At 45.2% G+C, this 13,343-nt stretch overlaps 2 protein-coding genes across 2 annotated transcripts; one reads left to right on the top strand and one right to left on the bottom strand.

Moving 5' to 3' along the window:
* Positions 1-1,465: 1,465 nt before the first annotated feature.
* RER1 (retention in endoplasmic reticulum sorting receptor 1) lies at positions 1,466-9,877 on the top strand. The gene is made up of 7 exons (XM_039727662.1): positions 1,466-1,541; positions 5,492-5,577; positions 6,118-6,222; positions 7,083-7,182; positions 7,693-7,771; positions 7,878-8,013; positions 8,790-9,877. Exons 2-7 carry the CDS (start codon positions 5,497-5,499, stop codon positions 8,877-8,879), a joined length of 591 nt encoding a protein of 196 aa, XP_039583596.1. The 5' UTR covers positions 1,466-1,541; positions 5,492-5,496; the 3' UTR covers positions 8,880-9,877.
* A 188-nt stretch (positions 9,878-10,065) lies between these two features.
* Positions 10,066-13,037, bottom strand: PEX10 (peroxisomal biogenesis factor 10). Its single transcript, XM_039727661.1, has 6 exons — positions 12,839-13,037; positions 12,633-12,713; positions 11,772-12,178; positions 10,932-11,107; positions 10,500-10,635; positions 10,066-10,275 (listed from the first exon to the last, which is right to left on the bottom strand). The coding sequence occupies exons 1-6, from the start codon at positions 12,945-12,947 to the stop codon at positions 10,204-10,206; spliced, it is 981 nt and encodes a 326-aa protein (XP_039583595.1). The 5' UTR covers positions 12,948-13,037; the 3' UTR covers positions 10,066-10,203.
* Between the last annotated feature and the right edge of the window lie 306 nt (positions 13,038-13,343).

Below are 13,343 nucleotides of genomic sequence, written 5' to 3' on the forward strand. Positions count from 1 at the left end.
ATCTGGCCCTGCTGCAGCTGAAACTGAGATTAGACATTCATGCCAATATCCAATCCATCCTATACCCCACAGAAGTAATGCTGAGATACCCTACAGCTTAAAATATTAGATACAAGATATAACATTTAATACCATATTATATACATTAATCTATTTTCTATAAATATATATAATATATAAACACACTATATATACTAAATATAGTATATACTATGTATATAATATATACTATATATACTACAATATATTTAGATTATACTATATATTGTATTATTATTTTTATATTAATATGTATATTAATATATTTATTTCTAACCCATTTATTATATGTGTGAAATAAGTATACTCATATATTTGCATACTATAAATACTAAATCAATAGATTTTTCAGAAGTGTCAGGACTGTTTTTGTTTTGGCATCTTGTCACTTTTGAGTATGTATTGAATGTAAACTTTAGTACTAAATGCTGCAGCCACGGAGCCTGAAGAATTTACGGATTCAGCCCCAAAAGAGATGCTGGAGAGACGCCCAGTGGTGCCCAAAGGCGGTGCAGAACTGTTCGGAACAGCCTGGAGGCAGCGAATCCAGGGAAAAGCAATTCTCCCGCCTGGGGCTCCTGTATCAGTTTCTGCTCCACGGGAACAAACGCACCCCAGCACCTGAAGGGATGTTTGTGTCACCTCTTTTTACACGTAACGAGTATTTCTTGTCTTCTCCTACTGATTTTGTTTCCCAAACGTTCACGTGCTCATTAAATAAACTATACCGAGCTCCTTAAAACTTTAAATCTTTCAACAGCTTCGCCCTCATCCCGTGAGGGAGCCCCGCTCGGCTCGGTTCGGTTCCACTCGGGCTCGACTCGGCTCATCTCGGTACAGCTCGGTTCGGGCTCGGCTGAGTTCGGCTAAGTTCGGACTCGACTCGGCCTATCTCGGTACAGCTCGGTTCGGGCTCGGCTGAGTTCGGCTACGCTCGGTTCGGTTCGGGCTCGACTCGGCCTATCTCGGTACAGCTCGGTTCGGGCTCGGTTCGGCTCGGGCTCGATTCGGCCGATCTCGGTAGAGTTCGGCTAGGGCTCGGGTGTGCTCGGTTCAGCCCCGCCCTTGGCCCCGCCTCCCCGCTACTGGCCGCGCGTCCCCGCCCGCCCCAGCAGCCGCTCCCATTGGCTGCGCTAGCGCGGGGGGCGGGGCCTGGCGCCCCCCTCAGCGTAGCGGGGCGGGCCCGTTCAGCGGCGCGCGCCCCGTCCTGTCCCGCGCTCGGTCCGCGCCGGTACCGCCCGATCCCGTCCCGCCTCACAGGCCCCACACACACCCACACCTCCCACCTCTCGCCGGTACCGCCCCGCCCGCTCCCCGCGTCCCCTCACGCAACGCGCACCGCCCGGCGCCGCAGCCCCGCCCTCTCCCGCGGGGCCAATAGCGGGGCAGCACCGGGGCTGTGCCCCGCCCCCGAGCCCCGGAAGCGGAAGCGGAGCGCGGGGCTGCCGCCATATTGGCGTGTGGAGGGGCGGGAGCGGAAGGCAGGAGCGGCCCGGTGGCCTGTGAGTACCGGGACCCGCCGGGACCCGCCGGGGCCGCAGCGGGGCGGGAGCGGGGCGGGCACGGCGCTGACACCCGGCGGGAGCCCGCAGCCAGCGGCCCCTCCGGCAGCGCGGGGGCTGCGGCGGGCTCGGCGCTCCGGCCGCGGCCTCCCGGGGCTCGGTTCCCGCTTTGCCTGCTCCGTGCCGGGACAGAGCGGCCCCTCCGCGTTGGTTGTGGCGGGGCTGAGCGGTGCCCGGCAAGGGGAAGTCCCCGCTTGCGGGCACAAGCGAGAGGCGCAGGTGCCGCCCGGGGGCTGTGGCAATGGATAAAATTAAACGCTGCCTTTTTTTAGTGTGAAAAACCAGTCTGAGCGACCAATGGGAGGTCGCCCCGTGGTTGTCCGTTCACCCAGTTCTTAATAAATCACCTTAGTGTGTTGCTCTTCAAAGACATTTCCTCTATGAGATACAATAACCTGAATGAGTCATGTCTTTTTGCTAGTTATCCGCTTCATTTGTATTTTAAATTTAGGAGACATCTGTATTATGAGCAGAGTTGTGCTCTAATTCTGCACCTCTGTGTGATGATGTGAGGCTTAAAGTAAATATTCTTCCTGCCGGAGGTTCTGCTTTTCGGAGCTCGGCGATCTGTGCTGTTTGTGATGAAATTACCGTAACAATTGCGGTGAAAAGCGTCATTGTTCGGGCCGTGCCGTCGCTTACCTGGTGTTTTCACAGAGAAAACTGCGGGAATTCGGTTTCGTTTGAGGAGCAGCCTCAGTTCTGCTGGTCCCTCCTTGGTTGTCATCATCTGTGTGTGTGTGCCTGGTTGTGTTCAGCTGTGTGTGTGTTTGGTTGTGTTCATTTCTCTGTGTGTGTGCCTGGTTGTGTTAATTTTTGTGTTTGTATCTGGTTGTGTTCACCTCTGTGTGTTTGTTTGTGCTTGGTTTTATTAATATCTGTGTGTCTGGTTGTGTTCACCTTTCTGTATGTGTGTGTGTGTATATCTGGTTGTGTTCATTTCTGTGTGTGTGCCTGGTTGTGTTTACCTCTCTGTGTGTCTGATTGTGTTCATTTCTGTCTGTGTGTATGAGTCTGGTTGTGTTAATTTCTGTGTGTGTATCTGGTTGTGTTCATTTCTGTGTGTGTGCCTGGTTGTGTTTACCTCTCTGTGTGTCTGATTGTGTTCATTTCTGTGTGTGTGTATGAGCCTGGTTGTGTTAATTTCTGTGTTTTATCTGGTTGTGTTCATTTCTGTGTGTGTGTGTGCCTGGTTGTGTTCACCTCTGTGGGTGTGTGTGTCTGGTTGTATTCAGCTGTGTGTGTGTCTGGTTGTGTTCATTTATGTGTTTGTGTTGTGTTCATTTCTGTGTGTGTATTTTGTGTTCATTTCTGTGTTTTATCTGGTTGTGTTCGTTTCTCTGTGTCTGGTTGTGTTCACCTGTGTGTGCCTGGTTGTGTTCACCTCTCTGTGTATATATCTCATTGTGTTCACCTGTGTGTGTGTATCTTGTGTTCATTTCTGTGTCTGTATCTGGTTGTGTTCCCCTCTCTGTGTGTGTGTCTGGCTGTGTTCGTTTCTCTGTCTGTATCTGGTTGTGTTCCCCTCTCTGTGTGTCTGGCTGTGTTCGTTTCTCTGTCTGTTGTGTTCCCCTCTCTGTGTGTCTGGCTGTGTTCGTTTCTCTGTCTGTTGTGTTCCCCTCTCTGTGTGTCTGGCTGTGTTCGTTTCTGTGTCTGTTGTGTTCCCCTCTGTGTCTCGTTGTGCTCACCTGTGTGTGGCTGTGCTGGAGTGGCTGCAGGGCAATCACAGCTCCTTGTGCCGGGTGCTGAATCTGTTTTTCCCCTTGGAGACAGATGCAGAGAGGCTTTTCACCAGGGGCTGGAGTGACAGGATGAGGGCAGAGTTAGCTGGGATCCTGGGAAGGAATCCTTCCCTGGGAGGGTGGGATGCCCTGGCACAGGGTGCCCAGGGAGCTGTGGCTGCCCCTGGATCCCTGGGAGTGCCCAAGGCCAGGCTGGATGGACAGTGGAGCTCCCTGGGATAGTGGAGGGTGTCCCTGCCCGTGGCAGGGGTGGAATGGGATGATCTTTAAGGTCCCTCCCAACCCAAATCGTTCTGTGGTTCCGTGATTATGAAAGAGAAATTGCAACTGTCTAGGTTTAATCATTCCCTTAAACCACCACAACGCAGTGTTCTTAGCTGTGAGCTGCCCTCAGAGCAGTGCCAAGGACTCCTGCCTTTGGTAATTGCTCATTACAGGTAATTCCTCCTGTGATGGGAGGTATTACCTTAAATTCTAGTCTTGTGGTTAAGCTGAGCCCCAGAGAGTTTTCTCCTCAGTACAACTGTTTTATTTCTTGGTGTGCTCTGGAAGAACTCTGTGCAGGATAAAAAAGAATACATAATCACATATAATGCAATATTTTACACCAAGCATGATCCCTGCTCCAGCATGAAGCCTTCAGGAGCCTCACACACATGATTTTCTGCTTGCTGTGCACAGGGTAACATTTACAAGATTGTCTTGTAAGGTCTGCTTGTAGCCCATATTTGCTGTGAATTTATCTGTAAATTAATTTTGATGCTATGAGAGTTTTCATTGGTCTCTGATAAATTATTCTGTGATTTGAATTAGTTGAGTAACTTTTTTTTTACAGCTTTATACTTCAGGGCATTAAAAATACCCCAAAATAAAACACCAAGTGATGCTCAGCTGAGAATGCTGAACAGTTTCTGTCCTGCAAAGAGTGGGGAGAAGAATAATTGTTTATTTTTGCCTGTAATGGAAAAATGTGTATATTCTGTGACTTTCTACTAGATTCTTTTCTTTTAGCTATAGCCTGAATCAAAGTGGACTCGGCTCCTGAAGCCTCCTAATGAGTCCCCTTAGCTTTTGAAGTGTAACAGGGCTCCTTTTTTTCTACTTTCTAATTACTCCATAGGATGTAATTTTCAGATGTTTACAGAAGAAATACACAGCTTTAAGGTTTTGTGCCTCCTTAGATTGTCCTCGATCTTAAATTTTCTGCAGCAGTAACTGCATTGCAACATTTAAGATTATTTAATTTTTTTTTTTAATTTATGAACGTTTCATACATATTTTTTTATCCTCTGAGGTTCTTGAGTAGGGCTGAGTGTCCTCCCAGTATCCCAGGGTTGCACAGCCCCTCCCACAGATGAGGATTCCAGGAAGTAGTGCCAGGGATTGCTCTTGGTGATGTGGCAAAATGTTTCTGCTCAGCATCCCCTTTATCTGGCTTCTACCTGGAAGTGAACTGTAAAACTCACTGATAAGAAAAAATAAAGCTCTTTAATTGCTAGCAGAGGCAGGGACTGAAAAATAATCCCCTTGGGTAATTTTTTTATTTGAGTTCAGGCTCTTGGCCCTTTGACTGTACAGTTTTGCTCTCATGTAAAACTGTTCTGTCACTGCTCAGCTCTGGGTGTTCAAGAGACAGAGAAGCTCACTGAATGATTCCAGCATGGGCAGCAGGTTGGGTTTGGTGCTCTGGCAGAGTCTGAAACCACGTGTGCAAAGTCCTGAATTTATTTCTTCACTATGTAGTTACTCAGTATTTAAAATCCTAAGCAGCTTTTTTTTTTTTTTTTTTTTTTAAATCTGCTTACTGTGGTTTTGTTCTTTGGGGTTTGTACCTCAGCCTGTGCCTCAGCAAGGTGACAATGTCCAGCTGGGAATTTCCCTGGGGACTTCCTTATTTCCTTCCCCAAAACGCACTGGATCCTGTCTTGTCTTTGTAAATACCCTCTTCTTTGCTTTCTTGGACAAGGAATTTTCATTCATTTTGGCATAAATGTCCTCTCTTCAAGAATATTCAGAATAATTTGTTTCAAACAGGACAAGCCAGAAGAATATTGTGTGTAGATGCTGGCTCCGAGAATGTGCTTTAAACCTCCCTGAGCTTAGATTTTGGATTTCAGTGTTCCCTTGTCCCATGTTTTGTTTCCACAGCCACCATGTCAGAAGGGGACAGCATTGGGGAGTCTGTGCATGGAAAACCTTCTGTGGTCTATAGATTTTTCTCAAGGCTTGGACAGGTTGGTTTTGTGAAGATTTTTCTGACTCCTTTAGAATCAGATCTCACTGCAGCTTCTTGAACTCACTGCTTGTTGGCTGGGTTGTTGAAATGCTAAAATCTATACAAAAGATTTCTTTTGAAGCCTTTTGAAATAGATAAATACCTATAATAAATGGCTTACTGGGATATTTAATGGATGTATGACATTGCATAGTGAAAATATGTTGTTACTGTCTGAAATGAGGAGTGAGTTCAGATTTGGTTTCAAATTTATCTTAAGGGAAGCAATTTGCATAAAATACAGAAAATTTAAATTGCTTTACAAAATCCCCAAGCATTAGGGACTTTTTTCCTTTGTAAAAATATAGAAGCTTGTAAGTACAGTTCTGTGTAATTTATTTGTAGTAAAGAATACAAGTGTTCAGTGTTATTCTGTTTCCCAAAATACTCCTCCCAAATGCTTTCTTTTGCCCGTACTACCCTCAAATAAGCTTTATCCATTATGCATCAAGTATTTTACAGTATTTATTATTTACTGTGCACTCTGTGTTTCCTCCAGATCTACCAGTCGTGGTTAGACAAATCCACCCCCTACACTGCAGTGCGATGGATTGTAACGTTGGGGCTGAGCTTTATCTACATGATTAGAGTTTATTTACTGCAGGTGAGAGAGATGCTGAAGTAGTTCCAGATATTGTTGCTGGTCTAATTTTGATTCTAAGAGTGTTTTTGAAGTGTGCTGTTGCTTTAGAATCAGGTGTGGCATCGTTCACGTGGCAGAAGGTAAATTGTGTTGTCTGAAGAGAGAACACATCCATGGGTGTGGAAGTCACTGATGCAGAGAGAAAAATGTATGAACACTTGAGGATATTCATCTGATATCACAAAATAAATCTCTGAAAACTGTTGTAATTAAGTTTCTGCTTTTATATTAAAGCTGTATAACAACACGCTCAGAGCCAGGGGTTCCTTTCTGTCACAAAACCATGAGGAATGGCTTTGTCAGCAGGACAGGGACAGACTATTCCCCACTAATCAGATGGTTCTGATTCTTCCATGCTTGTTTTACATGTTCATGCAAGTCTGCAGTTCAGTTAAGAACTTGGGAACTGTTATTACCAAAAACTGAAGACTACAGAATTTGAGACCTTTACAAGTCATAGTAGTAGGAACATTTCAGACTCTGAGGGCTGCAAAGATGATTAAAAAAGGGATGGTTTTAGGCTTTTTAATATTTTTGAAGTCCACACCTTGAACATAGAGGACCTGGCTGCTAGACCATGGTTTCATGTTCAGTCTGTCACTACAGGAGAGATTTGCTCTCCTGCCATGTTCTAAAACTTGTTTTGATCCCTGAGAATTTATATTTCCACAAGCCCAGAAATCTTTCAGTTAATAATGAGGACATAGAAAAGCTTCTCAAGGAAGCAAAAAAAAACCCAGCTTGTGTGATCTTGTTAAAAAATCAGTATCAGAAAATGATTTTCAGGAGGATTTTACCCTTGTCTGTTCCTCCCTGTGCAGGGTTGGTACATTGTGACATATGCCTTGGGAATCTACCACCTCAACCTCTTCATAGCTTTCCTGTCGCCAAAGGTAGACCCCTCTCTAATGGAAGATTCAGGTATGGGGAAAAGTTCCTTTTTTACCATCATTTGAAACTTGGTCAAATTTCCAGCTCTTTTTGTCTCATACTGCAGTGTAAAGATAATGCAGTTTTAGCACTACATTAGATTTTTTAGACCTGAAAAAAATCTATACAGCTTAACATCAGTGTGTCCTTTTTCATGGGACTTGAATATATTCCATATTGTACATGTTTTCTGTGTTTTAAAAGGAGGTTTATATGACTTAAGATCTCTCCTTAGTAACTCAAGTGGCCTGGCATTCCTATTCCATATTTTCTTTAAAGGAATCTGTTAAGTTTATTTTAAGAAATCTATGTGAACTTAGATTAAATCAGCAACTCTTAACTGGGATCTATGTGTAACAATGGAAATTGGGTGTGGTTTTGGTTTGGGATTTTTTTTTTTCTTAAGATAGAAAGTAAAAAAAACCAAAACCTGGAGTCTGAATAGTGTAAAAAACTACTGTGAGGAGGTTTGTGGTTTGGTTTCTTTTCTGTTATTTTTAGATGATGGTCCTTCCTTACCTACAAGGCAAAATGAAGAATTTCGGCCTTTCATTAGAAGGCTCCCAGAATTCAAATTCTGGTGAGTGCATCCATCTGCCTGTGTTCTGCTGTTGAAAAATACAAATATCTGCATGACATTAATGATAACTGGGCTTGAAGGATTAATTGTTACTATTATTTTTCAGGCATTCTGCCACTAAAGGAATCCTGGTTGCTATGGCTTGTACATTCTTTGAGGCTTTCAACGTTCCTGTGTTTTGGCCAATCCTCGTGATGTACTTTATTATGCTATTTTGTATCACTATGAAGAGGCAAATCAAGGTAATTGGGCAAGAACAGAGAATTTGTGATGTCAGGATTTACAGCATTGCTTCAAACTGGCCATTCAGTGGAGCCCTTCAGGGGTTAAATGTTTTGCACACAGTTATTTCACTTGAGGAATTTCAGTAACTAATATTTCAACATTAATTGTTCATGGGGGGCATTGTTGAGCAGATTTTACAAAACTTCATTCTTGTTTTCAAAAGGTTTTGGCTTTAGAGTGCAATGTCAGGGTTTTATGCAGGTTTTCATCCACTTCCTGTGGCTATTTTGGATGCAGAAGTGTTGAACCATCTCTGGTGGGTAAAAAGGGAAGTTCTCACAAGGTGGTGTGAGAGAGTAGATGGGGGAAAGAACACAGGCAGGTGATTCAGATCTTTAAACAAATTATTTATGGTTTGTTAGCATTTAAAAAAATCCCTAATTTTTTCCTCAGACGTGCAGAATTTTGGGCACATACTGTGATTCAAAGTGGTAAATTAAAGTTGAAAGGGTAGTAAATAATTAGTACCTCTGTGCTCTCTCCAGTTTCCTGTGGTTCCCCAATCAGTAATCTTCACTGTAGTGTACAATTCATTGGGTAACCCAAAATCTGAGATTTATAAAGCTGCTCTCATACCTATTTAGATTTAAACTGCTGTAGGATTAGCTGTTTCATTACCTTTACTAAGAACTCTTTCTGGAGGACTCAGTAATTTACAGTGTGTATTAGAAACCATTTTTTCTAAATATTACATATCTTCCTTGTCTCAATAACTGCTCTTTTCTCTTTGCAGCACATGATAAAGTACAGATATATACCCTTCACACATGGCAAGAGGAAATACAAAGGGAAAGAGGATGTGGGGAAGACCTTTGCTAGCTAGGAAGAAGCAATCAACCTGTTGACCAATTCTACTGCTCACTAAAGGAACGATTTTGAGCCATTGTAACAATGCCTTTTTTCTTCATAAAAGTGATTAAGAGAGTGGTGACAAAGCAGTTGAATTTTCATTTTATGAGGATCTTGCTGTTTTTATCTGAAAGATCAGATTCTCGAGGAAACTGGCATTCTAACCAAATTGCATTGAGTTCATTCTCTTTTGTAAGAAGTTGGAGAAACTTTGGATAATCCCATGGATTTGGGATAATGTATTTCTTTCAAGATCCGTTGCACTGGAGAGGTTAATGGCCTAGAGTTGGATATTTTTACATAGTTCTCCTGCTCAACATCACCCTGAAGTGCTGTGCACATCTGTGGAGGAAAGTGTAAGCTGGCACACGTGATGCTGTTTTCTGCTTCATGGCCGTGTGCTGTTTTCATAGAAAAATTCAGTAGACCTAAATTAGATGCAGAACTTAAGCCAGTTTCCTAAATGCATGGTATTACTGAGTTATAACCAAACAAGTATAGATAGGAATAAGAAATTACTAAATTATGGGGTTTGCAGTAGGGCAAAATACTCATTTAGCTTCTAAAGCAACTCGTTTGTGTTGGGTTTTAATGCCAGTTTCACGGTTCCATCTCCCAGCAGATGCTAAAATTGGGCTCTTCTGATGACTCAGAACTTTGTTCAAACTCTATCACAATTTCCTTTGAGGACCTGGAATTATAAAAATATATATTTTAATTGTTATTGGTTGGAGTTTCTTTCGTAGGTAATGGTTTCTTCAATAATTGAAGTTGACTTCATGCAGCCCCACAGGACCTACCCAAACTGGCCAGAACAGTCATGGGGGTTTTAACACAGATTTTCTTTTTTTATGGGGGGAAAAAAATGAGAGATAAATGACCTGCATGTAAACTTTTTCATGTGATACAACTGCAGTTTTATTAAGTGACTTTTTAATTCCAAAATTTATTAAAAGACAGTGTTCCCCTTTACTTGTTCTCTATCTTTATATCCATCTCTTGATCTAACACTATTTATCACTCCTTTTCAGTAATGGTTGCCCTCACTTTACCTTCGTGCAATGCCTTTTTCAACTCTTCAGGGAGCATTCACTTGAGTGAAGAATGTTTTAGAACTCCATTTTTAATATTGTCAGGAGCTACATCAGAAGAGACAGAAGTGTAGAAGCAAAAATAGCTTTATTTTGTCACACAGGAATGTAGTACCACCTTGCACAGACAGTTTCCAGTCTCATAAAACCTTTTCTTGGACCAACCCAAGCTGTAGGAGAAGTATGAGGAGCCAGAAGAGGTTTCCTTTACATTTGGTAGTGCCGTAGGTAGATCAGTTTCTGAGGATGGAACTTCTCTCTGCACAGTGGACATTCTGCCTACAGAAAGAAAAGGGAGCAGATGGACATACTGAATAATGTAAAAAAATCTGAATAGAACTGCTTAGCTACTTCTAGAAAATAATTTTTCAGTCCCAGCTGTGGTGCCAGCTCCCCTGAGCTGGCCCAGTGTAAAGCGCTCACCTTACCTATGTCATTGTCATTGTATTTGAGCAGCTCTGGGTGCCCAGGGTGGCAGCAGCCAGGCTGTGCTGTGTACTCACCCTGGTGCTGCACCAGGCAGTGATGCACTCCCAGCAGAAGAGGTGCCCACAGGGGGTGGCTGTGCTGTGCCTCCTCTCCTCCAGGCACAGCGTGCAGCGCGACTGGCGCCCGGCCGCCGCCTCCTTGCTCCTGCTTCTAATTAACACAGGCACAGGGGGGTTAATTGCACTCAGCCTGCCTGGCAGAAATGCTGGGTAACACATCCTGAGGTACAACCCGTGCTCGAGTATCAGCCCTTCTCATGAAGGCCTCAAAAACACCAAAGCATGAAGTCCAACACGTGCATGGAACAGTGAGGAATTAATTGTGCTAATTAATGAAATGTTACATCAGACTGTAACCTGAATTGGGGCGTCACTCCTGTGCTGTCCCTTTTCATGACAGCTGTGACATTCCCACCTCTTTCCCAGGAATTAAGAAGCACCTCTTACTTCTGGTGCGTGAGGTTGCGGTGCAGCCTCCACTCCTGCCTTGCTCTCTGCTTCTGCTTGAAGCTGTACATCTGAACTCCAACGGTCAGCAGAAGGTGGAAGAGGGAAATTATTCCAAGAAACTTGTAACTTGATCGGATGCTCTGATCTTCTCCTTGCAGTCCTCTAAAATGCAGCTACAGAATTCACAGAGAGATGTTTTGTTACTGTGGTTTTAGGAAACTGTTCCTCCTCTCCCCATCTGCAATAAACTTGATTTGGGATTCTCATAATGTCAAAAAAATTGACATTTTAGGACTTCTCAACCAGGAGTTGTAACCACCTTCAATCAGCTGGATGTAGCTGCTGTCTGCCCATAAAAATTGCAGCTTTAATTGGTTTGGTTCTCTTATGTATCTCTGAGCAAACAAACACCTCTTTCCTGCACTGATGCTGGGAATTGTTGAGATCTCTTTTATCTGTACACACTTCTGAGACAGTATGGCTGATTTTTTTTTGTAAAGATACAAAATTATCCTCATATAGAAAAGTGCTACCTAAATGTGTACTGGGTGTTTTTCAAAACAATACTTCCTGTAGATTTATCAAGTCACCTCTCACTTCCAATGTGTTTGTGGCAGACAGACTGAAGTTACAAAGGTAATTAACTTGTGACACCCCATTGATGTTTATTACCTGTAACCTCGTGACTGCAGAGACTTGTCACCCCCCATAAGGCAAAACCTTCCCTCTCACCCCTCTGCTCTGCAACAACAGCCAAATTCCTCATCCCTTTTATACACACAGCACCCCAGAAGAGGCCAAAATTCTGCATTCACACCTTGAACCAAAACCACTTACATATGAGATCCCCGTGAGCCTTTTGGACAGGTGATAGAACGTGCCCTGGATGTAGAACACTGCCAGGTGGAGCCGGTGCAGCAGGGGGATGCATTTTTTAAGGACATCCACGACTTGGGAGGCTTTTTTCTTCTGCTGCTCCGTGAGCTTCCCAACCTGCTTCCGAACCCAGCTGCGAATGAAGCTCCTGCTGGCAAAGCCAAGTGCTGGGGGGTTCTCTGGGCTCCTGGATTCCTCTGCCTCCACCTGCAGCTCGTGTTCCAGGTGCAGCAGTGCCTTTTCCAGGCAGTAGGGTACCACGGTGTGCAGGGAAATGAAGAGAGCCCGACGAAGGAAAGAAGGCACCTTCTTCTTGCTTGGATCAACCTGAATGATGTTCACATACTCTTCTCCCAGAGTCTGATAACCTAAATGTGTGCAACAGGAAACAGGGTGAGAGGGCAACTGCAGAGTCATTCTGGATGTGCTGAGCAGTGGGGACGGGCTGCTCAGGCTTTGGAATTTGGAAATAGTTATTTTTGGTTAAATGAAGATAAGTGTCATGGTGACATCCAGTATCTGCAGTTTTAGGCTTAAAGCACTTTTCATGGTGTCATCTATTCCTTGCTTTTTAAAAAAACTGCTTTTGGAAGAACATCTATCTGTGTTGATAAAGTGTGTTTGAACACAACTCTCACAATTTTGTGGTTTCATATTTACCAGTAGGCATTTATCCAATACTAAACCGACCCTCAGACTGGAAAGAACTGCTGTTCCCAGTCTCAGCTGGTGATCACCAGCACAGCACCCGCAGCGCTGGCTCCCCAGCTTTCGGATGCTGGCAGAAATGATAAAAAAATAATAAATGACAGAGAAGGTTACCTGACAGCGTGGTCAGCACGAAATAGGCCACATCGGAGAGCAGCTCCACCTCCCTCCTCCACGCCAGCCACGGCCGGGCACCTGCGGGACGGGGCTGTCAGTGCACCGTGCTGAGCCGAGCCCTCAGAGGAATCCCTCACGGGAATTCCCCCTCCCACCCACACCCGCCAGGGCTCGGCGCGGATCCAACCCCGCGCGGGCATTACCCGCCAGCCCCCGCAGCGCCGTGCCGGCCCCGCTGCGCAGCCCGGCCCGGTAGAGCTCGTCCTTCTGCCCGCAGCGCACCAGCCGCGCCGGGCCCGCCGCCGCCGCCATGGCGGGCGGAGCGACACCGCGCCTCGGGCGGCACCGCGGCCCCGGCGGCGGCGGAGCACCCGCTGCCCGCGCAGGGATATCCCGTCAGCGCGGGGCGGGAAAAGGAGCGGGAAACGCCCCCGGTGCCCTGAGGGGAAAAAAAGGGCGGGAAAAAGGGCGGGAAGAGTGGGAAAAGGGTGGGGAAATGGGAGGATAGAGTGGGAAAAGGGTGGGGAAATGGGAGGATAGAGTGGGAAAAGGGTGGGGAAATGGGAGGATAGAGTGGGAAAAGGGTGGGGAAATGGGAGGATAGAGTGGGAAAAGGGTGGGGAAAAGTGCCGTGAGGGGCGGGAATGGGAGGGAAGGGAGTGTTAGGGGAGGGAAAAGGGGCGGGAAGAGCGCAAGGGGAGGGAAGAG

Source organism: Passer montanus, unplaced genomic scaffold (assembly GCF_014805655.1).
Source record: "Passer montanus isolate IOZ18808 unplaced genomic scaffold, ASM1480565v1 scaffold62, whole genome shotgun sequence".
In the NCBI taxonomy this organism is placed as follows: domain Eukaryota; kingdom Metazoa; phylum Chordata; class Aves; order Passeriformes; family Passeridae; genus Passer; species Passer montanus.

Coding starts and splice junctions, on each gene's coding strand:
- RER1 (XM_039727662.1), top strand. CDS start 5,497: ATGTCAGAAGGGGACAGCATTGGGGAGTCTGTGCATGGAAAACCTTCT. Junction 7,772..7,877: donor CTCCCAGAATTCAAATTCTG/GTGAGTGCATCC, acceptor ATTATTTTTCAG/GCATTCTGCCACTAAAGGAA. Junction 8,014..8,789: donor CTATGAAGAGGCAAATCAAG/GTAATTGGGCAA, acceptor TTCTCTTTGCAG/CACATGATAAAGTACAGATA.
- PEX10 (XM_039727661.1), bottom strand. CDS start 12,947: ATGGCGGCGGCGGCGGGCCCGGCGCGGCTGGTGCGCTGCGGGCAGAAG. Junction 10,636..10,931: donor CGCAACCTCACGCACCAGAA/GTAAGAGGTGCT, acceptor TGTGTTAATTAG/AAGCAGGAGCAAGGAGGCGG. Junction 10,276..10,499: donor CTGCCTGGTGCAGCACCAGG/GTGAGTACACAG, acceptor TTCTTTCTGTAG/GCAGAATGTCCACTGTGCAG.